This window comes from Colossoma macropomum, unplaced genomic scaffold (genome assembly GCF_904425465.1).
Source record: "Colossoma macropomum unplaced genomic scaffold, Colossoma_macropomum, whole genome shotgun sequence".
Taxonomy (NCBI): domain Eukaryota; kingdom Metazoa; phylum Chordata; class Actinopteri; order Characiformes; family Serrasalmidae; genus Colossoma; species Colossoma macropomum.
The window spans coordinates 27,161,393-27,186,555 of record NW_023494804.1 but is presented as its reverse complement, the minus strand read 5'-3'; the positions used below and the strand labels follow the sequence as shown (position 1 = coordinate 27,186,555).

Below are 25,163 nucleotides of genomic sequence, written 5' to 3'. Positions count from 1 at the left end.
CACGTCTGGGGCTCACAGGATGGGGGGAGCCATTAAAAAAGTTCTTGCACTTTTCAGCCTTATGAGTGTTTCATCGACCCATTCTGAAACCACAGGGAGTCTAAAGGGGACGTTTAGGGCTCCAGTAAGTTACTCTGTTCACTTTATGAAATCGGATCGTTTCAAATCAGATGTTATTGCTCCATAGCTCATAACTCTAAATGCCATCTATAAGCTAGAAATATAGTCACCTCAAAAGCTTTTGATATTTGTATTAAAAAACACATCTGGCAGAATGCGTTTTTACTGCATGCTGAAATTGAAAGGAAAAGCAGGTGCTGAATGATCTGATGTGTGGACTCTGGGCACTCTGGGAGTTCACTGTCAGAATCTGTCATAACTTTCTCTGAGGCTAGTTTGCCTCGAGCTGTGAGACAGGCAGTAGAGAGGAGAGACAGTAAAGGCAACGGCTAACAGGATGGAGTGACAGACAGTGGTGGGATTTTGAGGACATATTTAAAATACTAGATAAGCTCCGTTGTGGAATTTCTGGGCTAGTAACTATAACTGATAATTAACACCTTGTTACTGCTGATATCAATGACCAGTACTCTTTTGGTTATTTTTAAACAACTGTAATCCATACATACATTGCAATGAATGTGACAAGTTAAAACTTTAAAATGATAAAGCAATAAAAATCAAACCTGCAGTCCTCTGTGGGTGAGAGACTGGTATTATGAGTTACAAAGAATAGAAATGTCCGCTGTACTCGAATCTGGCATGCATCAGTTTAAAACAGCGTTATGTTAACATGAGGCAAATTATTGTTTATAATGTTAAGGTGTAATTCTAATATTGAACCTGTGATAATCATTAAATTTTCCCATTTATTGTAGAATAAGATATCGTTCACAGACACCACACTCAATTTATTTACTTTCCAGTCAAATCAGCCATTAAGTAAGTTATTCTATTTTCAGGAGGTATTTCTGAGAAAATTAATCATAAGATAATCTACTTGCATAAGGAAGAAAAATGTCAAGGGAAAATATGTGACAAAAACATCTTCCAAAACTAGAGAGAATTAAAGGATATGTATTAAAATGTGTTAAAAGTGAAAATGAGACTCCTAACAACTATGCAAGACCTGGTAGACCCCAAAACTGTCACCAGATCATCATCAGATAAACAGAGCTTTCATCTTTCAGAGAGGGGAGAAAACCAAGCTCCACTCTTGCTTCAGATCTGAAAAAGACGTTTCTGTCCATCCTTCCACTGTGAGAAGACAACTCAACACTACGAGTCTGAAAGGATGTGTAGCTGTCAAGAAGCCTCATTAAGAAAAAGAAATTTGAGGAAAATTTGCAAATCAAACAAAGACACTATTGGTGTCCTCAGAACAAGGGACTGACCACCCCAGAGTTAGACCTGAACATCAGTGAGTGTGTTTAGAATTATTTGGATTGAAAGAAGTATAAAATGTAACCAACTTCTAAGACTGAACTTTGCAGGCATAAAAAATATCCCTGTAGATTTCTTTGAAAAATTGGAAGCAAGTCTCTCGAACAGAATAGAAGCTGTATTGTAAGCAAAAAATGGACACACTAAATACTGAAAAAATATAGATTAGATAGTTGTTGAAGCTTGTCTGTCATTTTCTGTTAGACTGAAGGTTTTGGCCTTTTTTTCTGAGCTGAAAAAATAATAAATTGTATTTAATGGCTGCTTGACTGGAAATAAAATAAATGAAGGGTGGTTTTATTCTAAGAAATACTATGAGTGCAGTGTAATTTTATATCTGTCTACTCTCTCTCTTTCTCTGTCAGTTAGTGCTGGCCTGATTATAGCGTTACAGAGAGGCTCAGCCATAAGCCTGAGTCAGACAGAAACACTGTGATAGCAGACTGAAATTGGTCCATTCTGTCTGTCTTTAGAAAGCAGTTTGTCTTTTTGTACTTCCTAATGTTTTGTACAAATTGACTGTTAATTTGCTTTTAAATGAACAAATATGCTAGCAGCAACAGGACCCACATTACTCGATTACTTTTTTGTCTTAATCCTTGTTTTCACCCCAAGAAAATCTTTAGACACTTTACATCTTCATTTGACTCTGTACTAATTGGCTGTGAGGAGCAGTACAGCAAAGTGACATAATTTTCTTTCAACTTCTGGATACACCACCATGGTTTACAATTTTGCAATATGGTCTCATTCGGAGGAACTTACAGTTTAATCATGTTATGGGGTAGGTAAAAGTAGCATTAGGAGTCTTGTCCAGAGACTCTTAATGGTATAGCGCAGGGTGCTTGCCTTGGGCAGCTGTACCCACTACGCTATACCAAACATTTGCTAGGCAAACATCAGCATGGCACGCCCACACACCTCCCCACCCCAAAATATTACTCCATTTGTCAAGCTGTTTCTGAAATTTGTACTTATTTTAAACAATTTTACTATGTGAAATTATCTTATTTCACTCTCTGATAGTTTGTAGAATTTTGAGAAAATATGTTTGAAGGAACTAAATTATCTGCCAAAAAATAAACTGTCTTGAAAGTGTTGGAATAGCATTTTCATTTTCTCACAGCTGTCCCATAATGATCAGTTTTAGGTATATTACATACATTTATGGTGCTTTCATTTGCGAAGATCAGATTTTTTGCTGCATTGTTAACCTGACACAGATTTTACCAATCATGCCTGCATGAGTTACATGATCAGATTCATATCTGATTGGTCATCAAAATCTGTTTATAAAGTATGATTATTACATTACATTTCTCAATGTCAAGCACTGCCTCTGCTCCTCCCCAAGCAAGAAAAAATGAGATTCTGGTTTTCTCAGTGTTTATATGCCCAGACCACTCTAAAAATAGTGCTGTTCTGAACCAGTGCCCCTATAAGCAGATGAAGAATCTGTATTGTCGCGCAGTTTCATTGCTGAGTATAAAACATTTCTGTTATTCATTTTATTCCATTAAAGCTTTGTGTTAACCTCTCTAATCTGCACAGTGGTTGCTAACCCAATCCTGATGCTACTTTTCTGCACAGTGTCCTTGTCCACGAGCACATAACAAAGTTACATGTTCAGTAACCCATTTACACACATACTGAAGGTGCACTTCATGGGAAGGAAAGACACAGCTGCTTCCTCACAGACTGTCTCACATTTTCACATATAAGCATATACACACTTCTTCTTATACCTTGTCAGGATGTGGGTTCATATATAGTCAGAGAACATTCTTCATTTATTTATTTCCCATCAAAATGGCTATGAAGAACAAGTTATTTGTTTTTAAGCTTCAGATTTTTAAACAGAAAATTACACAGAACCCTCAACTAAATAAAATATAATATATAGGTTTTTCAGTATTTAGAGCAGGGGTAATTTAATTAAAATTCAGTAAGTTCCAGTTAGAGAAAATGTCCTCAAGCAAAGGTCTGGAACATTCAATGCCATATACTATATACAGAAGTAGCCTAGTAGGTATGTCAGTATCTTATGCAGTCAGCAACTGAATGTCAAATCAAATAAAGTACAATTCAGTCATATTTCAACAATATTTATTGTCAGCTTTCTCTTCTTAGAGCACAGCATGTGAAATAACCTCCCTCTGACCCACTTTCTTCTCCAACTGCTGTGTCTCGCCTCGTCCCTCCCCTGTGTGCGTCACTCACTCGAGTCTCAGCAGATCTGATTGGCTCACGCGTCACGTGTAATATTTACAACGCATGCGATTGGTCTGTGAATTTCCCTGGCCGCTGAAGCGGCACCGTAAAGGCTAGAAAAGCAAAAGCTGATTAAAATAGGACCACTCCTTCGAAATTAAATAATTCTCCATAGTTTATCGGTTATAGGTCCAGGCCCGCATAGGACAGCGTCTGGGTCTGGACTCAAACCGCGGTCCACCTATTAGTGACCTCTGATTTAGAGTGTTCACCATTTGCCTTCTATTCTTTTCAAGTCACTTGTGTTCAGGCTTTCACTATTGATTCCATACCTGCAAAATTCAGTCTTAGAAGTTGGTTGTATTTTCTGCTTCTCCCAATCCAAATAATCCCACACAAATTAATTGTTTTGGAGGTCTGGGCTTTGAGAACACCAGCAGCTTCTTTGTTTGATTTGCAATGCTTTTTTTCTTTCATTTCCTCTTCTCAGTAACTCAGTAAGCTTCTTGATGGCTACACATCCTTTCAGACTCGTAGTGTTTTCTTCTCACAGGGGAAGGTTAGAACAAAACAAATACGGATTTTTCAGATCTGAAGCAAGAATAGAGCTTGATGTTCTCTAAAAGATGAAAGCTTTAAATGCTGTTTATATGATAGTGACAGTTTGGTGGTCTACCGGGTCTTGTGTGGTTGTTAGAAGTCTCATTTTCTTTATATCATTTCATCATTTTTTGAACTCCAGTTTTGAAAACTCCTGTTTTTTCACTTATTTTCCTTTGACTTTTCTCTTTCATATGCAAGTGGATTATCTTGTATCTAATCTCCTCAAAAATATCTCCTGAAAAATGAGTAACTTGTATTTGATAGCTCTTTTGACTGGCAATTAAATAAATGAGGTGTGATCTCTGACTTTTGCACAGTAATGTGTAACTATTATTTTGTTGGTCCTGATATTGTAGGCTAGCCCTGCTTTCCTCTGGTTTTCCTACAAAGTCAGGATATTTTTGTCCTAAAATGTATGAACACACACACACACACATAGCCTAGGGGTGATGAAAGTGGAGCTTTTGCTCACTGAGTGTGTTTGTGTTCTCTCTTTCTCTCTAGGGAGCCAAGAGGACCTGATCCTGTCCTATGAGCCTGTGATTCGGCAAGAGAGTAAGCAATGGCCCTCATTCACCTGCAGTGCAAAACCCACCACCTTGGCATTACACAACAGATTACTTTAACAAGTGTTGTGGTGAAAGATGTTTTTCATTTGTGGCCTCATTGCTAATGCCTTCTCACTCACCACAGCCATGTTCTTCTCTTTCGGTGAAAAACAGTTAACTATGCCAGACCTGTTATTATTCTGGGGCCAATGAAGGACAGGATCAATGACGACCTCATCTCAGAATTCCCTGACAAGTTCGGCTCATGCGTGCCACGTAAGTGCAATGAGCAATTTCACAAAGTACTTCCATTGACTAATCACTGTATATGTGTTTTTGTTTGTTATTATTTTTTCATCTTAAGCTGGCTTCATTGGCAAGTCCTGACTGTACTTGTCCAATGAAATGATGCGTTAATTGTCATTTCTGTGGCCTTATTGTTCAGCAGATGAGTGCTCTCAGTAGAGCTGGTGTTCATTAGACATGGTTTAGGACTGTAAGCCTCTCTGTTGATGGCACTATTGATAACATTGTGCTGCCAGCCTGGTTGAGATGCATGACAGTATGAGTGTGTTTCCTGTTCTCTCTAAGGTGGTCCCATTTGTGTTCACTCCTGCTGTGCAACTTATGCTCTCGTGTTATTTCGACCTCATTTTATTGAAGTCATTCAAGCTCTTATTTCAAGGACTGCTTTTGAACTTCGCTAACAGGGTGGTGCTTGTATGAATCAATCAGTGTATGTTTTTTCTAACATTATTACTGCACCCTTACCTTTAAGCAGTCCTTGGGCTGTTTAGTTATTATTCATCCATCTGTAATGGTTTTGTGTGACTCATTTCCTGGTTTCAGTTTTTGTGGTTGGTACAGTCGGTATTTGGGGGTTTGGCCACAGTTCTTTCAGTCTTTGTCCTCTTTTGTGTGTTTATTATTGTTTGATCCTTTGCATGTATTTGTTTTAATTTAATCATTGTTGTTCATTTTTAAAATCTTTTTAAAAAGCGGATAACAATTCAGGGCAAATGGGTAAGTAAGAAAAGAAGTCATCAATAAACAGGAAGTTTATTGATGAGTATATATAGCATAGGCTTTAACACCCACCCTACAAATGTACTCCCAGATAGACGTGTGAACATAGATTCATGCGCTAGTAATACCACTGAAACTGTTGCTTAGTGACCCACAGTATTAATAGTCACAGTAATATTGTCAGCTAATGTTGAGGGAAAAAAGAACAGTGTTTGCCGATTTAGTAAACACCATGAACTGTGTTAGTTAGCCATGTTAGTTTTAACAGAGATGCTGTTCCTTTAGTGAGTGCTGTCATCAGTTACAAACTTCACCTTAAATGGATTTTGACTTAATCAGTTTAAATAGAACAATGTAATTTCAAAAAATCTAAAATAAAGCCAACATTCTTGTGTAATTTAGATACCACGAGAGCAAAGCGGGATTACGAGGTGGATGGGCGAGATTATCACTTCGTGACCTCGCGGGAGCAGATGGAGAAGGACATCCAAGAGCACAAGTTCATCGAGGCCGGGCAGTACAACGACAACCTGTATGGGACCAGCGTCCAGTCAGTCAAATACGTGGCTGAAAGGGTCAGTTTAACAGAAAAGGAAACTTGCCACACATAAAGGGTCCAGTTTTAATGGTATTTATCCTCAGAATATCATGTCATAAGCATCATAAATTTAGGATTACGGCTGTAAGATGCCCATATAGACTGAATTAATCTGTATGTGTATAATACTAAAACGGAATGTCTCCTGCTTTGATGTCAGTGTGAACGGAAACTGTTACTCATTTCCTTTCCATACCATGACATTTTTTCTGACATGATGTTATTGGTTACTTTTGTTTTTCACTGCTCAATGTGCCTTAGCATATAAAATATTTGCCAACAAAAGTCGTTATATTTTGATGGAAAATTACTGAACAAAAAATTTGTCTTTTCAAATGATATGATGAAACATGCCTAATATGACCAGGGACATGAACTAACAAGGCAAAGAGGGTCAATTTTGAGTATCCCACTCTCAGCCTATCAATTTAACAAAGATTTTGTTTTATTTGTTTGTTTGTTTTTTTTTTTTGCCTTTGCAGGGGAAGCATTGCATACTTGACGTATCTGGAAATGCCATAAAACGACTACAAGTAGCACAACTCTACCCTATTGCCATCTTTATAAAGCCTAGATCCATCGAATCTTTAATGTAAGCACACTTCATGCCTATCTTGTAGTCTTTGCACCTTTTGCACCATTTCCTGTTGGAGGTACCGGTTTAGTAGTTCTGTAGCTCATGATGTGAGACTCTGGATCTTTGTAGGGAGATGAACAAGAGGTTGACGGAGGAGCAGGCCAAGAAAACATTTGACCGTGCCATGAAGCTAGAGCAGGAGTTTGGAGAGTACTTCACAGGTAACTGAGCGTTCTACACTCGCCAAAATGGCTCAGACAGGAGAGGAGCTGCACCTGCCTGCCTTCCAGGCTGCTGGAGAACACCGCATCTGCATATACTAGTGTTCTGTTAACATATGCATGGCCTCAGGGATCAACCAGAGCAGTCTGTTATGCTCTGTACTGATTGACAGCAGAACCGGCGAGCCAGTGGACTCTACAAGACCCACATGGCCGCTGCTGTAGTAGCACATTCATGAATTATGGATCAGTGCAAATGCAGTTACTGTAAGGCCATCTATGGACAACCACACCAGCTAATGATTAATGAGTGCGCTAAGCTGGGGAGGCAGGTGTGCGCTCGGCAACAGATAACGAGTAAGAGTGTTGCTTAGAAACACTGTTTAGTGCTGCATTTTTTAATGAAGGAGAAAGCGTTTTAATAGAAGGGATTTGTATAAAGTCCCCTGTATAAATGATGGGCGTGACACTCACAGTCTGTTAATCTCCAAGATCCCAGTTGGCAGGTAAAATGCATAATCTCCTGTTTGTGCCTTAATTACATAACCATGTTGGATAAAACCATAAAAATATGCTGCTGACGGGTTAATAAAAGTGTCTAACGGACCATTAAGACCTCAAAGTGAACATTATAAAGCCATTGTGAGGTTTTGTTATCTCTTGCAGAGGAAGGTTAATAAAAGCCTGAAGAGTAATGCACTCATGAGCAATTTAATGACTCTTTATTTTGTCTTTCTTTCTTTATTTATTTATTTTCTTTCTTCCTCTCCCTCACAGCACTGGTGCAAGCAGACACTTTGGAGGACATTTATACTCAGTGTAAGATGGTGATAGAGGAGCAGTCTGGACCTTATATCTGGATTCCCTCCAAAGAGAAGCTATAAGGAAGACATTGCCCTGCCAGGGACTTTGGACTGCAAAAAAAACAAAAACAACTACAAAAAAAACACATAGGCATAATTTGTAACATATGATAAATTATTATGGTAATGTTTATTGTTGATAATTATAGTGAAGATTATTTTGTTTGTTTGTTTGTTTGTTTTATCTGTTATGTTACTTTTTTCACTTTCAATATGAATGTTCCTGAATGTACACCACAAAGTGTTGGAAACATTTTTGGCCTCAAAAAAAGGACTGTTTATATATTTATTGGTTATAGTAGTATTTTTAGTTAAGAATTCAAATGCGTTGAGATGAACGTTGGCTATTTTTGTTCACGTTTAATTTTCGGCTGGAATTTTAAAAGGAAGGACATCGCGTGCAGGTCAGGACACAGTAAGATGGATGATTTCTACACCGCTACCACAGCAGCCTCCCAGAGGAGATCTTCATAATGATATCAGCTTTCCCCGCTTCGTGGCCGGCCGCTGCCCTGCAGGTCTGCGTTTCTCTCTCTGCAGCACTCCACATCTTGCCCGCTCTGGGATCTATGCACTCCCCTGGCCCCTTCACACTTCATTTCTCTCCCCTTCTTCCTACATTTCTTTTGTACTTATTTATTTTTGTCGTTGTCAACCACTTTCATTCATTTGAACATCTCCTTGAAGATTTCTAGTTTTAAATTGTTCAATTGTACATGTAGCTACGTTTCTAAATGGAACTTTCAGAACAAGTCAACAGATGCTTTAATTAGTGTAAACTGTAAAAGGGATACAACTAGGTAGGAAATATGACACTATATTTTGCTATTTATATTGATAGAGGGCACAACAGCACAGAAATATTTATAAAAAAAATGTATAACTTTGTTTAAAAAAAGCTACTTTTGGAAAAAAAACATTTTACTGGTGTAAGATACAGTGTTGTGGTAGATGTAGTATTGGTGGGGATGTTGGTAATCCCGTTGCCCCTGGTTTTCAGTAAGGGAATGCATGTGCGTGTTTGAGTGTTTGTGAGGTTGAGTACGGTAGGTAATGCAATGTGGTGACCAATATGTTTTTCTCTTGTCCAAAACCTGAGCCACAATCAACTCATGCAAACAGAACTGCAACAAAGTTCTAGAACGCTCATCTCGAAGTCCAGGCTTTGAGAATTCTAGAGTCTTATGAAAATGTTGTGTGCTTACATTTTGTGGTTTTTGTCTCATCAGTCTATTGGATCATGTATGACAGTGCATTATGGTTATTCTGTATCCACTACGGTATATTATTTGTACCCTAGTTATTGCAGTGAGGTTGTGCTAGTGCACTAGACAGTCTCCACTATAACTGTCTCAAAGTGAAGGCTGCGGGTGAGGTAGGAGAGACCTTCCTAACACTGCTTACTCACACATTTAGGACATCCTGAACAGACTGTACTGACACATCACGGCTTACTGATGTAAACAATGTGACGTTTGAGTCTAACAAAAAAACGTTAAATCAAAAGTCTGGTGCTGCAGCATCTCGCCACTCAGAGCTGCTTCCGTTGTTTCCAAATGTTCTTGCGCCACGTGTGAAGGATTGTAGGTGACTGAAGGTCTTGAAAGATACACCAGCTGCGTCCTTCAATTTCTCACAAATAAAGGATGCACTTCTTGGCTAACGAGAGAGCCCTCAGTGACATGACGGCAGAGAAATGCAGCCTTTTTCAGCTGCATCCTTAGTTGTGAGACACGGATTGTTTTGGTATGTGACTACAAAATAGCTTTCTTCTAAAATAGAGCACTGTATAGTAGGAGTGTAATCATTCACTCAGCCCGTGACTTGATTCAATTCGATTTGATATTCTCACAACAATTTCAGTCAAATTATGTTGTGCAACTTACTGACAACACTAGAGCTGAGAGGCCTGAGTGTTGGAGTGGGTTGTTGAATGGTTGCTGAACTGTTCAAACAGTGCAATTCCTTTAGATGGCATAATTGATAGAATGTCTATTCTCCACAATGCTGTCATAGTTTTTCACAATATACTGTTACACCCCTGCAGTACAGTGTACAGGGCATCGTTTTGGACATGGCGCAGGAGCCCGGGTTGTGCTGCTGCTAAGATAGGACCCATTTAAACACGTCTTCTGCAAAGGGATAAGAGCAAAAACTAAACAAGCAGGGGCTGCAAACTGACTATCCCGCTTTCTTCCGAATGCACACAGACGTTAACACATTTGCAAAGCATGCATGCACTAAATAGATGTACGTAAACTGAATCAGACATGATCATATGCCATGTATTTACTATATACACATAGATAAAAGATGAGCTCATACCCCTCTAATTATTGAAACCCTTGCTAATAAATCTGCTAACATATGTACAAACTTTAAAACCACAAATTCCACAACGGTCTGCAAAGCAGAAAACTGCAGTATTCTTTCCGAGGCCTGTGGTAAGGGGCCTGCTGACGTATTGGTCACCACTTGCCTTACAAAGAATTGAGGTTTCTTTTTTTATATTTGTATATATATACTTGACTGACAACCTCCCACTTTGTGGGTCATTTATAATGTCAGTGCGTGACTGAAGGTGTGAGAATGTAAAGACAGAATGCACAGTCTTGTTTTAATTAATAGAAGTCCATATACATACATAAGCATAACATACACTGGAGAAAGTGGTGTTGAATTCACTTGAATTAAACATGTACATCCTTTCCACATGAATAAAATACATCAACACATTCGTCTTTTGGTTTATTTGCTGTTTGAAAAGTTGTGTTGATGAAATGATATTTTGAATGATGTTTTATTCCTGTGGAAATTCTGTACACATCGAAATCGTGTAAACTCATCGCACTGCTTTTTTCAATGTACGTAACCAGTTGATAATTCGGAAAAGCTAAATGCCATGACCATTTTTCTTCCAAAGAGTAATTTTTCCTCAATGTGCTTGTTATCTGTCGCATATCATTCCTACACTTATCATTGCTCATGATTTTAGGGCCTAAATACACAAAGGAGGCAAAGAAGTGACTTTTGGAGGGGAAAAAAATGCCAGGAGCCTAATTCACTGCAGACTAAGCAATGGTTTGCATGAACAGAATCTACATTTTGGAGTATTAACACAGGTAGAGAGGCATGTGCTTCAGATGGCAGCAGCCAGAACAGCCAATTGTGGGTTCAGTGAAACCAGGCCTTATGATATGGTATTGCAAGCGTTTCACACTGTTGTGTCCCCTTCCATTAAATATTTCACATTAAATTTGCTTAGATCAGCCAGTTTATTTCATTATGTTGCACTAATACTGAGCACACATGCTTTGTGTTGTTAGGAAACATCATCACCTTCCAGATTGTGTGCACTGGAGCGAGGGTCCCTGCAGCGTTATGGTGCTCCCTATACATTGTAGTCCCTTGACAGGAATCAGTATAGTGAAAATGGACAGAAATGGAGTTTTACTCAGGGTTGCCACATAGGGCGCAGGAACAGAAAACCAAACCCCTATTCAGAGGGCAACAGTTTAAAATTCATTTAAAATGGAACTTTGTTTTGATTAAAGAAATGTGAGCTGTTTTCCCCCATTTTTGTTTCTTTTTTATCCATTTGTGATATAAATTATCATTAGCATAAAAGTACTATATGAATAAAATAACTTTTCATTTTCCCCAAACCTAATCGCACTTAATAATGTGCAATGTTGTAAATAAGTTTCGATTGGCACTTTAGTCTGTCAGACAGGAAACAGGCCTGATCTTTTTACTTTAGATCTCATTAAGCAGAAATGCACCTAGAAAACGCTTCCAGTTGACCTTCCTTTCTGACTGTACATACTGTTTGTGTTGCTTCATTCCTTAAGTGTAAATGTTAAAGCACACTTAACACGAGTGGGACTGTACAGTTATCACGAACATCTGTTCTTAAATGAGTAATTTAGTTCTTTTTTATTTTTATTTTCAAAGAAAAAACAATGAAAAAGGAAAAAGAAATGTGTCCTTTTGCATCATGTTACAGTATGTACTCCTGATTGCTTTGAAGAATCACAATTTAAAAAAAAAAACCTTTGCTTTAGGCCTATGTGAAGGACTCCACTCAGCCTCCATCTCTACTAATGTAAATTAAAGCTTTGGTGAGACTTTTCCACACAATCTCTCTGTCTCCTTTGTTTTGCAGCTGGAGTTGGTTTCTTTGTATCTTATTTTTCACTCGCTAGTCATTTGCTGTCCACTCACAGGGTTACAGTTCACTACAATTGGCAGAAAGTGGCAATCACTCTCCATTCAGTTCACCCACAAGTTTAATTGCAGTGAAAGTACATTTCACCACAGTGCAACAGACAACCTCTAAGTAGCCTAAAAACATTAGACACGGTTGGAAAGCAAATGTGCATGTCACACTGGAGCAGGGATGCATTGTGACAGACATTGCTTAGCATATTAGGCTACACAAAAGACTGAAAGATATCAAAGTTATAAAAGATCTAAAAGGGGTTCTGCTATTGTTACGATGTCAAGTTTCTAACAGAAGAAGAACCTTTTTGGTGCTATATAGAAACATTTTCAAAAAGGTTCCATGTAGAACCATGTACAACACGTTCTCTATCAGTCTTAAAGAACCATTTCATCATGCAAAGAACCTGTAATGTAGGGGCTGAAGCAGGTTGCGAATGGAAAGAGGCTTTGTTTGGGGCAGCTCAGTACTCATCCGAGTCCATATGACAGGCAGGGGTCAAAACACAAGCGGGCAATATCAAAGGCAGATCCACTGGCTCAGAACTCAGAACAGCACAGAGACTCTAAACCAAACAAAGGGGTTTACAATAGGGGGATAATGTGTCCAGGATAACTTGCAGGTGTGTAAGTTAGCAGAGCCAGGGAGAGTCCAAGTAGAGCCTCCCCAGAGGGGGGAGACAAGACTATTAAACATGAAAAGGTTCTATGTAGAACTTATGGTTCTAAATAGGATCATTCCTTTTACTAAAAAACGCTTGAAGAACCATCTTTTTAACATTGTAGAGTACTGTCAGAAACAGTCTGAAATACCACTTGTTTGGTGTCGTTTATTTTATTGTAATGACGTACCAAATGCTGAAAAAATATGATTTAGTTGTTAAATATGTTTCCTGTTTTTTTGTGAGACTGAAAAATGACTTGTACTTAAAGGTCATTTTGACTGGAAATGAAATAGTCAAGGGTGGTCTCTGACTCTTGCACAGTACTGTACATGTGACTGAGAAAATGGGATTGTTACTATGAATTCTGACTCACCCAGTAGATCTGGTTACAGTTTTTCTCAGTTGCTTAAACACTTCTGTCTATTCAGAAGCCAGATATTCAGAACAGTTAACACAATACTAAACAGAGGCTTGCTGCACAACACGCTTTTTTTTTGCAAAATGGTCAAGCCTCCACAAAACACTAGACACATAACACAAAAGGAAACTTTTCCCTCAAACACAACCACTGACTATCAGGAAAGACAATTTCTTCAATCACTCACTAAACACTGACCAAAAACCACTAAATACAGGCTTCGCTTTCACAGGCTTCAGCCTTCATTAGTGCTGTATATCAGTATATACATCTGCTAACACCCAGATTTAGAATGTGATAAAGTTTAAGATCACAATGTGGAAACTATTCTTGTCTCTGGGTAGTTTTACTAGAGATTCATTTCAGTTCTCAGAAACATATATTTACTCCCTTTTTCTTTTTTCTATACTCTTGAAACAAAGGTGAGAGACGTGAAGGGCAACACTGTCTAAAATGATACCTGAGTATACATCAGTCAAGGGTTAGACTGCATCAGAGGAAGGCCTTACATACATACAGACCTTACTGAGCTAAAATTAACAGAGAAATTCAAATTATGGCTTGTTTGTGATAAATTGTGGAAGAAGGGTCAAACTCAACACACTGTAGCAGTCAATCTACAACCCTATTTCCAAAAAAGTTGGGATGCTGTGAAAAATGTAAATAAAAAAAAAATGGAATGATGTGCAAATCATTAAACCGTATATTTAATTAAAAATAGTACAAAGACAACAAATCAGATGTTGAAAAGTGATAAATGTAATTGTTTTTTGAAAAATATATTTTGAATTTGATGCCAACAACACTTTCCAAAAAAGTTGGGATGGGGACAACAAAAGGCTGGTAAAGTTGTGTAATGCTAAGAAAAACAGCTGGTCGATTGGGAACAGGTCAGTAACATGATTGGGTATAAAAAAGCATCTCAGAGAGTCTTTCAGAAGTAAAGATGGGGAGGGGTTCACCACTCTGAAAGACTGCACAAGCAAATGGTGCAACAATTCAAGAATAACGTTTCTCAATGTAAAATAGCAAAGAACATTTGCTTTTCATCATCAACGGTACATAATAACATGAAAAGATTGAGAGAATCTGGAGAAATCTCTGTATGCAAGGGACAAGGCCAAAGAACAGTATTTGCTGGCTGTGATCTTTGGGCCCTCAGGAGACACTGCATTAAAAACAGACATGATTCTGTAGTGGAAATCACTGCATGGGCTCAGGATCACTTCTGAAAACCACTGTTTGTGAAAACAGTTTGTCGCTGCATCCACAAATGCAAGTTAAAACTCTAGAACACAAAGAAGAAACCATATATAAACAGGATCCAGAAACTCTGACACCTTCCCAGGGCCTGAGCGCATTTAAAATGGACTGAGGGGAAAGGGAAAAGTGTCCTGTGGACTGACAAATCACACACACACACACACACACACACACACACATCATCATCTAAACCACTTATCCTTCTGGGTCACGGGGGTGCTGGAGCCTATCCCAGCTGTCATTGGGCGGAAGGCAGGATACACCCTGGACAGGTTGCCAGTCCATCACAGGGCAGACAGACAGACAGATACATCCACACACACAATCACACACACATTCACAACTAGGGGCAATTTAGCATGTCCAATCAGCCTAACTGCATGTCTTTGGACTGTGGGAGGAAACCAGAGTACCTGGAGGAAACTCACACAGACACAGGGAGAACATGCAAACTCCACACAGAAAGGACCCTGGTCTCCCGGCCAGGAATCAAACCCAGGCCCTTCTTGCTGCGAGGCAACAGTGCAACCCACTGCATCACCGTGCCGCGATCAACAAATCAACATTTGAAATTCTTTTTGGAAATCATGGACATTGTGTCCACCGGCCTAAGGACCACTCAGCTTGTTATCAGCGTACAGTTCAAAAGCCAGTATTCATGATGGTACAGTGGGGCATTAGTGCACATGGCATGGGTGACGTGCACATCTGTGAAGGTACCATTAATGCTGAATGATATAAACTTGTTTTGGCAACATATGCTGCCATCCAGATGACGTCTTGTTCAGGGAAGGCCTTGATATTTCAGTAAGACAATGCCAAACCACAATCTGCATGTATTACAGCAGCATTGCTCCATATTAAAAGAGTCCAGAGCGCTAAACTGGCCTGCCTGCAGTCCAGAATTGTCACCCACTGAAAACATTTGGTACATTATGAAATGAAAAGTACGACAAATGAGACCCTGAACTGATGAGCAGCTGAAATCCTGTATCAAACAAGAATGGGAAAACATTTCACTTTCAAAACTACAGCAGTGTCTCCTCAGTTCCCAAATGCTTACAGAGTGTGGTTAAAAGAGGAGGTGATGAAACACAGTGGTACACATGCCCCCGTCCCAACCTTTTTGGAATGTGTTGTTGGCATCAAATTCAAAATGGGCGCATATTTTTCAAAAAACATTTAAAATTCTTAGTTTCAACATTTGATATGTTGTCTTTGTAGTATTTTCCTTTAAAAACATGGTTTACATGGTATGCATATCATTGCATTCTATTTTAATTTACAGTCTGCACAGTGTCCCAACTTTTTTGGAAATGAGGTTGTGGAAGTGGTTACATATATAATCTATTATACGTTCATCTACTGACAAACACTACTGACAAGCAGTAGTTGCCTTTCAACACATGGTTATAGTGTCTCTGTTAGAATCGATTGTGTGGTAGCTTCACAATCTCAGTAGGTGTCTTATTTTTAAATCAGCTTTATATAATGAGAGTCATACATATTACCTCATTTCTCATCTGACACTTGTCTCGCTCTTTTGTCTATGCTTACATCAGCAAATGATGTTAGGTTAACAGCTGTGCACTATGTAGTTCACACAGGTACTGAAGTTATTTATAACTATTAGTAGTATTGTGGCGTCTTGCCATTGGCTGTGCTGCAATGGAAGCGTAGGAGGCTCAGATTGTTCATGGGTTTAAGAGTGCATGAGTAAATGGGGGAAAAGAGAGTGGAAGGAAAAGCCAATCTCTTTTGATTAGCTGTTAGCCATTAGCCTATCATGGAGATTAGCAGACTTTTCCGTGTGCACTGCCTGTGGTGCTTCTCGCTCAGCCTGCTGCTTCAGGCAATGCCCTGGTAGGGCAAGTAAGCTGAGTGACTTGTAAGCCAAGAAGCTCTGCAGCGTCTCAGCTAAATCTGACAGTGTGAATGGCTTGTAAAACTAATGTAATTCCAGCAGCGTCTGACAGTTATGGATTAAAGCTCAAGAGCAGGAGACCCGCAAATGAGACAAATGATTTTTTGGCCATTCGGCACCACTGTTGCCCGGTTTAGAGGAGCCGATGTGGGGTTTACATACACTCGCCTTTACCTCGGGAGGGTTGGAAAGCAATATCGACATCTCTATATATTTTAAATTTCTGTTTTCACTACTTCGCCCAATGCTTTTAAATTCAGTAAAAAAACATGGTTCTTATTAAAGAGGAATAAATTATGAATAAAGATGAACAGAAAGATTATTAAAGGTGAACAAATAAGGTTTACTTAAGCATCCAAAATGTTTATTTGAAAAAAATATTCATAAATATACTATAAGGTCATACCAAAACCATGAGTAATCTTATTTATACTGTGATATAATTTTTTGCCCATACTGCCAACCATTCGAGCAAGGCATGATTCTGTGTTCGCTGTAAAGCTAAAGGAAGCACATAAGCTTCCTTTGCTACACTTCCTTTATGGTAAAAAACTAAAGCAAGCAAATTGTTTTAAGAAAAAAAAATTAGGTTTTAAAATCTTTACAAATGTTGCTACAATGTTAACTACAAATTTAAATAAATGTATCAATTGATTTTCATCAAATATCTAGAGACGTCTACATATTGCTGTCACACTGAAGTACATTCAGAAAATGCTTCCTTTTTTAATGAAAATATTGTTATATTATGTTTCAGCAGCAGTGTTACAGAATACTTTACACTGGAAATTCTAAATCTGAAACTTGATAAAATGTTTCAGAATGAAGAATAAGCAGACATGATTCAGATTATCATGTTAGGGACAGACCAGTATTTGTCAATCCTGGCTCTGAAGTGTCTCTGTTTCCCTGCTCTAGCATGTAGTCACCAGCTTTTCTTCTTTAGCTGGAAATGCACAGCTCTATAAAGTGATCATTTACTGAAATTACTATAGTGACATATAAATATGATTCAGCGCAGAAGTCAGAAGTTCGAATGATGTTTAGAAGAGACAGGAGATATATGTGACAGTTCCTCTCTGTTAATTTCAGAATGAGCACACAGATAATTTTAGCAGGCTTTAATACAAATATAAAAATAGATACTTCTTCATTTTCGAACAATGCATGATTCTGTGTTCGCTGTAAAGCTAAAGGAAGCACATAAGCTTCCTTTGCTACACTTCCTTTATGGTAAAAAGCTAAAGCAAGCAAATTGTTTTAAGAAAAAAAAATGGTTTTAAAATCTTTACAAATGCTGCTACAATGTTAACTACAAATTTAGATAAATGCATTAATTGAATTTCACCAAATGTGGTGTTTTGGTTCGGAAGAAAATATCTAGCGACGTCTACATATTGTTGTCACACTTAAGTACATTCAGAAATTTGCCTCATGTTTATGAAAATATCATTTCATAATGAGCCCACATAAACTGCACAGTTTAGTGTTGTCCCTGAACAAACAGCCCAAGTTCAGCTCTTGAAAGGCTTGTTCATAAACAACACTAAACTGTGCAGTGTATGTGGGCTCAAGGATCAGGACTGTATAACACTGAACCAGCAAAACTTCCTCACATTTAGCTTGACTGAAGAATGTAAATAAATAAATATATATATATATATATATATATATATATATATATATACATATATACACACACACACACCGATCAGGCATAACATACTTGTTTCTACGCTCATTGTCCATTTTATCAGCTCCACTTACTATATAGGTGCACTTTGTAGTTCTACAGTTACAGACTGTAGTCCATCTGTTTCTCTGCATACTTTGTTAGCCCCTTTTACCCTGTTCTTCAGTGGTTAGGACCCCCATGGACCCTCAAAGAGCAGGTACAATTTGGGTGGTGGATCATTCTCAGCACTGCAGTAACACTGACATGGTGGTGATGTGTTAGTGTGTGTTGTGCTTGTATGAGTGGATCAGACACAGCAGTGCATAGAAACAAGGAGGTGGTCATAACGTTATGCCTGATCGGTGTATATATATATATATATATAATTGTGTGCAAATGACGTTTTGTTAACATGCACACTTTAATGCACAATTACTGTTTATTTCTTGAATTTAACATAATGGAAAAAATAACATGAAATGTGGCCATTTCTAATATTTTAAACTCAGCAAAAAATGAAAAAAAATGCAATAAAATTAACAAAGAAATGATATTTAACATTTAAGATACTATAATTACTAGATTTTTTAGAAAATCAACAAGACGTGTAATTTGACAGGGGGTGTTCAAACCTTTGTACGAAGGAATGATTTTTCTTTTCTCCTAAAAAGACATGTATACACTCACTGGCCACTATATTAAGTAAACCTACATTGAATAGTTACTTACAGACTGTAGTCCATTTATTTCTTCGCATATTTTGTTAACCCCCATTTTACTCCATCCATCAAAAGGACCCCCCCACAGAACCACCACTGATCATTATGATTTGGGTGGTGGATCATTCTCAGCACTGCAGTGACACTGATGTGGTGGTGGTGTGTTAGTGTGTGTTGCACTGGTACGAGTGGATCAGACACAGCAGTTGGAGGTTTTAAACACTATCTAGTCAGTGTCTACTTGTTGGTTAACCTAGTAAATGTAAAGTCAGACACAATAGCTCATCTGTTGCAGTACAGTTTGTGTTATTCATCTTCTAGTCCATCATTAGTGGACAGTTTCTGAACAGAGGACACTGTCAGCTGGATATTTTTAGGTGGCGGGCTGTGCTCAGCCCAGCAGTGACAGTGAGCTGTTTAAAAACTCCAGCACCACTGCTAATACAAGTTAATACAAGATACAAGTTTTATATACATGCATTGCTGTTGTCAATGTCCATTTTTGTCATTTTTCCTTTTTTTGGCATAATGCATAATATGGATAATACATAGCTTTAGCTTAAAAACTCCAGCCCTTTACGTTGTGTTCAAATTTCTGCAGTGCTGAGACTGAACCAACACCCAAATAATATCTGCTCTGTGGGGGTCCTGACCATTGAAGGGTAAAATGGGTTTAACAAAGTATGCAGAGAAACAGATGGACTGCATTCTGTAATTGTAGAATAACAAAGTGCATCTATATGGTAAGTGGATGATAAAATGGACAATGAGTGTAGAACAAGGTAAATGTACTTAATGAAGCAGCCAGTTGGTGTATATACAACAAGCATTTAATGTCATGTGGAAATCATGCACACATTTGAATCAGGTAAATTCAATGCATCACTTTTTTCAGTGTACAAAGTTCAAAGCATGCATCTGTCTCCCATTATGACACTGTTCAAACCTGCTGCTTTACGTGGTTTGAGGGGGCTGTTTGTTCTCCTCATTGTCTGCAGTGGTGTAGAAGACTTCCATAAAGTCCTCAGCCGGCTGCCTGTTATCCGTGATCTGCTGAGAAGCTTTTGGCTTTGTAAAGTCTGTGTCGACATATGACAAAAAGTCCACCTGCGAAGTATCAGCTTCCTCCTAAAGATGTACACATAAATTCAGTGTTATTTAGACAATGTTGCCAATATGTGTGAATAACACTGAAATAATCTCAACTAGGAGGAAAATTCAATGTAATCTGTTCTTATTTCAAAGTTGTGTTATTTTGATTCTATTACCTTGGGAAGTAGGGGCTCATCACATTCACACTCTGGAAAAAAACAACAAAAAGTGAGATCACTTAAAAAAGGCCAGCTGCACCATCTGCTGTGTTTGATAGGCGAGACAAAAAGTTATTACAAAATTGGTGCAAAAATTTGTCACATAATACAAAATCCTTGTCATACTACTCAGTACACCTTCTGGACATATATTAGTTTGTAGTTAAACAGGAGTTTTAGAATTGTCTCAATCAAAACAAGTGTGTATATACTGTAGCTACAAAAAAATGTGAAAAAAATTACCATAACATTTGACAGTGCAGAATGGAATGGTGCACAAAACCAGGACAACTGTGATGATAAGTCCAGTAAAAGACAGGATCAATGTAGTATATGTATGACTCTTGAATTCACCTAGAACTAAAAAGTAACAAAACATAAAATGTATAATTACTTTGAGTACAGAAAGTGAGAAAATCAAATTAATCCAGTGATCAGGGATTTCAGTCCTTCACATAAGGCTCGTTTTCCAGATGTAAAATGAGTAATGGCAGAGTTGCATGATTGGAATCTGCCAAACTTAGAACCGGCCAAGATGAAAACTGGCTGATATTTGCTCCAAACCTGCAATCAGCCTGTGTATAATTCAAATTTGGACAATCTGTGTTGAAATTTTTGAAATAAACAACATGACTCATTGTGCTAAATAGCCAGTTAACACTCTCTCAATGTAGCACTTTATTTCATTCATTTTATTTGAACAGGCAGCAGAATTTTGCTTTAAAAATTCAAAATGACAGTTTGGTCAACTAAAGAGCAAATAATGTTAGTTTTTAATAATCAGCCATAAAAATGTCATGAAATGGGCAGCTATTAATGGTATGATTTACATCTCAGGACTGAATTCAACTTGAAATGACCACATAGACTCACCCTGTATACATTTACTATCTTTCATTCAATGGCCACTTTATAAGGTGCACTTATCTTATTGCTGTACTATATAGGCGTACAGTTACAGACTGTAGTCCATCAGTTGCTGCCCTGTCCATAAACGGCAAATAAATGTAGACGATGTGTCCCTGTCCATAAACAGGTTTCTGACCTCAGGACCACTTTTAACCACATATTATTTGTGTGGTGGAGCGTTGTCACTGAGACTGATATTGCAGTGGCATGGTAGTGTGTGTGGTGCTGGTAGGGGTGTATCAGGCGTTGGTGTTTTTACACACGTGTATTGGATCATCCAAAAATATCCAGCTATAAGTGTGAAAAAACTGACCACTGATGAAGAGCAAGAGGATGGCTAAGACAAACTGTGTAGCAACAGATGGGATACAGTCTATAACTTCTATAAGTTCAGCCCCAAACAAGGCAGATGTGAAAGTGCCCTAATATCACCTGGTGTGATGTTGACATGTGCCTCTCAAACTCATAACTTGCTTAAAGCATTTTTGTTAAGTCTGATAACGCTGGTGTTAACATCATAGGGCTGAACAGATATTTAGCAGCCGTTAAGTGATCCTAGTATTTCGCACCTGGTGTGATGTTGACATGTGCCTCTGATGATCCAGCTGCATTTGAAACCTGACAGGTGTATGTTCCCCGGTCTGAGGCGTTCAGGCAGGACACACGCATGGTCCGGTTTGTCTCATTGAAGGAGATTCTCTGGTCCTCTGGCAGTGGCAGTCCGTTTCGCAACCAGCGCAGGTTCAGAAACTCTCCTCTCACCTCACACCTCAGGGTCAGAGGGCAGCGAGAAGGGGACACGGCTATCCCTAATACAGCTGGAGGAGCTAAAATAAAAACACAATCAAATAACCATGTTTTACATTAATAACAAACAAGCAGGTCAGTAAAGAAGAGTCACCCAAGAACACAAACACAAGAAGTACATGTGACACGTCACACTCACATAGCACAGATAACGTGATGTTACAGAGCTTCGTGTTTGTACTGTTTAAAATTGTTTTCTCCTCATAAATGCCTTCATCTTCGGCGGTCAGATTAGCCACAATAAGACTCATATTCTTTATATCAAAATAAAATATGCATGGGTTGGTTATGCATGTAGTAATGTTTGGCTTTTCAAATATATATAATAAATGTTTTGATGTTGAATTTCTATATTTTCTCCATTCCACTCGTGTCACATCTTGTTCGTGTCCATGGCATGTGTGGAGCACTGCTCGACCATGTAACACTCCACTCACTGTCTGCCCACCAACCCCTCTACCTGCAAAACAAGGTCAGAAATACCAGCTGCTATTGTATTTTTTTAATGTTGGAAAAAGACAGAAAGGACGAAGAAACAGCAATTAACATACTAAACAACATAAAACACGGATTCTGCTGTATCAGGTGTTTTATCTGGTTTAGACATATAAACGCACAGACTTACCAATAAGAGCACACTGAAGAATAATCAAGATACGAAAATACCCTCCTGGCATTTTAAATATCCTTAAAATAACCTTAAACAGTGCAATGTGTGCAAAACAAACGAGAGAAACAAGAACGGTGTTTGACTTGTGAATGAACCGCTCTTTTGAACAGGCTTTTTTCAGTGACTCGTCCGAACCGATTCACTCCAAATGAATCAAACTTTTTTGTTAGCTACATCTATGCAGCGTAAAATGTTGAATGCTGAATGAATTTAGAATAATAGTTTTTCTAACTATCTTCTGCTTCTACTTTCTGGTCTATGTCTGCGTTTTGTACAGTTTAGCTTCATTAGTGAATAGAGGTAAGTACGTCCTAACACGACTTCAGTTGTGAATCAAGGAATCATTTATTCGCGTGTTCAATTCACTGAAACGGACTGTTAGAAAGAATCGATTCGGCTCTTACAATCTTTCAGACCAGATCAGGGCGTGAAGATGTGTAGTGACAGAAATAGAGCGTCGTTGCCCACCGCTGTGTTCAAAGGGGGATTCCACAGATTTCTCGAAGTGTCTGCATCATTAAATGGTTAAGACGTAGACGAAGTCATTCAAAGAGTGGTTTGATGTGAAATGCTCAGTTCTGGAGAAACTTACCGAGTCAGAATAATTCACAGTGGTGGTGATAGGAACCAGACGTCTAAAGTGATGCCTTTAAAAGCTTCCTCACAGAACGTTGCATGAAGTGATGAATACGCTGTCTAAAGCCTGATGCATTGTTTTACGATACTTTTGAGATAAATTTTGCCCTAAAATGTATTTTTAAAGTCCATTCATGGTGGAGAGGTACATACAGGGGTTGTGAGGCAGAACAGGTTCACTACATATAAAAACTCAAAAGACGTGTAGGTTCTCTGGTCATTTGTGAACATAATAAAAAAATATGTAATGTAGACATTGAGATTTCTGGTTTTCACCACCACTGTAAAGAAACTGAAGCCAGTAAGTTTCTCTAAAATTGAGCATTTCACATCAAACCACTTTGAATGACTTTGTATCAGCAATGCATTATACAGGAATTCCCTTATAACCTGTTGATATTGCTAACTGAAATTTTACATTTTCTTTTTTCCATGTGTTATCTGGGCTTGCCTGAGCACAATTCTGAAGATTTTTTTTTTACATGAACCAAACCATATAACTAAAAGGTGAGTTTTACACACATTACATTAACCCTAGTCCTTCAGTCACACGAGATGACTGACTTTCAACAAAACAGGAGATCCTAATGTAATTGAGAATAAACGTGAAAATGGCATGTAATTTAAAAGACGCAACTGGTACAGTTAGATATCCATATTCAAGTTATCTGACTACACAGAACATCATAACATTGTGCATTAGTGTTTATTATACTGAATGTAGTTGTCAGACATGTGAAAGTGAAGCCTCAGAAACACCATATGCTTTCACACAGCACAAAAGTCAGACAATAAAGGAAACACACTGCTATTAAGAAAATAAATCTTTATTTCTAAATATAACTGAAAATATTACTCTTTAGCTCTGTGTCAGATTCAGCAGCTAGGTTAATACTTGGATAATACATATTTAGAAAAAAACAAAAACAAAAAACACATTGGGCCACCAACCATTCTTAAGAAGTAATTTCTTCCCAAAACCCACTTACACAGTTGTCATGAAGATTCTGACATTCTCCAGTGTTTCCTTATTTGTGATTTTCTCTTAGCTAAGAACAGAATCTACACACACAAGAGGACAAAGGTGAGAACAATTCTGTGGTTTAAGCACACGTCATGAATCTGACATAGACTTTTTATTAGGACTTTTCTCAAGAACATATTAAAGAAAAAACCTAGGAGGATATTGGTGAATAAGGCCCATTCTTCTGAACCAACGACATACACAGTCTATGTGTAACCAAGCTGACACTTAAGTTATTAGAGTGTTCCCTTATGAAAAAAGATCTATAGCAATACTACAGGAATTTTTACAAGATCCCTAAAAGACAATTCCTATAGTTCACTATACAGACGTGTCATAGTTTTTTTAGACAATTTATGGAAATTATAAGAGGCAAAAATATTACAGATTACTATAGAACTATTACAGAGCACAACAGATTTCTTATAGTATTACTACAGATGTGTTTGTAAGGGTGGGATTACATTTTAATATATAACTGAGAATCAGATGAAGTTACATGCAGTTTGTGTCTTTGCTGCTTCGAAAGATATTGTCATTTTACAAAACATACATTAATTTGTAGAGGGACTTTGTCAAATGTCACTAACCACCTGTTAACAGAGGTATGTTCCTAGGAAAATATCAGATGTTTGTCAAAAGAGAGGTGAAAAAATGAGGTTGATGGCACAACAGCAAAGTTTTCACTGGGGAAAAAAAGGGATATCAGAAGGTTGAAAAATTCTACCAATTTAACTTCCACTACAATTTATTCAGTAGCAAATAATTATCAGCCAGAATACAAATGTTTTAGTGTAATGTCAAAAAATTTTCAACCATGTCAACTCCACTA

General features: G+C 38.0%; 2 protein-coding genes across 3 annotated transcripts in view; one reads left to right on the top strand and one right to left on the bottom strand.

Annotated features, from left to right (window-relative positions):
* The window catches only part of dlg2 (discs, large homolog 2 (Drosophila)), a 343,385-nt gene extending 331,160 nt beyond the window's left edge, over positions 1-12,225 (top strand). For both annotated transcript variants that reach the window (XM_036594500.1, XM_036594499.1), the window contains 6 exons: positions 4,762-4,812; positions 4,980-5,081; positions 6,234-6,406; positions 6,912-7,021; positions 7,136-7,227; positions 8,005-12,225. In XM_036594500.1, the coding sequence (XP_036450393.1) occupies positions 4,762-4,812; positions 4,980-5,081; positions 6,234-6,406; positions 6,912-7,021; positions 7,136-7,227; positions 8,005-8,111 (635 nt within the window). In that variant the 3' untranslated portion in view covers positions 8,112-12,225. The remainder of the gene's footprint in view (positions 1-4,761; positions 4,813-4,979; positions 5,082-6,233; positions 6,407-6,911; positions 7,022-7,135; positions 7,228-8,004) is intronic.
* Positions 12,226-19,929: 7,704 nt separating this feature from the next.
* On the bottom strand, positions 19,930-22,732 carry LOC118824357 (hemicentin-2-like). The gene is made up of 5 exons (XM_036594445.1): positions 22,627-22,732; positions 22,141-22,461; positions 21,764-22,021; positions 20,244-20,275; positions 19,930-20,103 (listed from the first exon to the last, which is right to left on the bottom strand). Exons 1-5 carry the CDS (start codon positions 22,676-22,678, stop codon positions 19,930-19,932), a joined length of 837 nt encoding a protein of 278 aa, XP_036450338.1. The 5' UTR covers positions 22,679-22,732.
* Between the last annotated feature and the right edge of the window lie 2,431 nt (positions 22,733-25,163).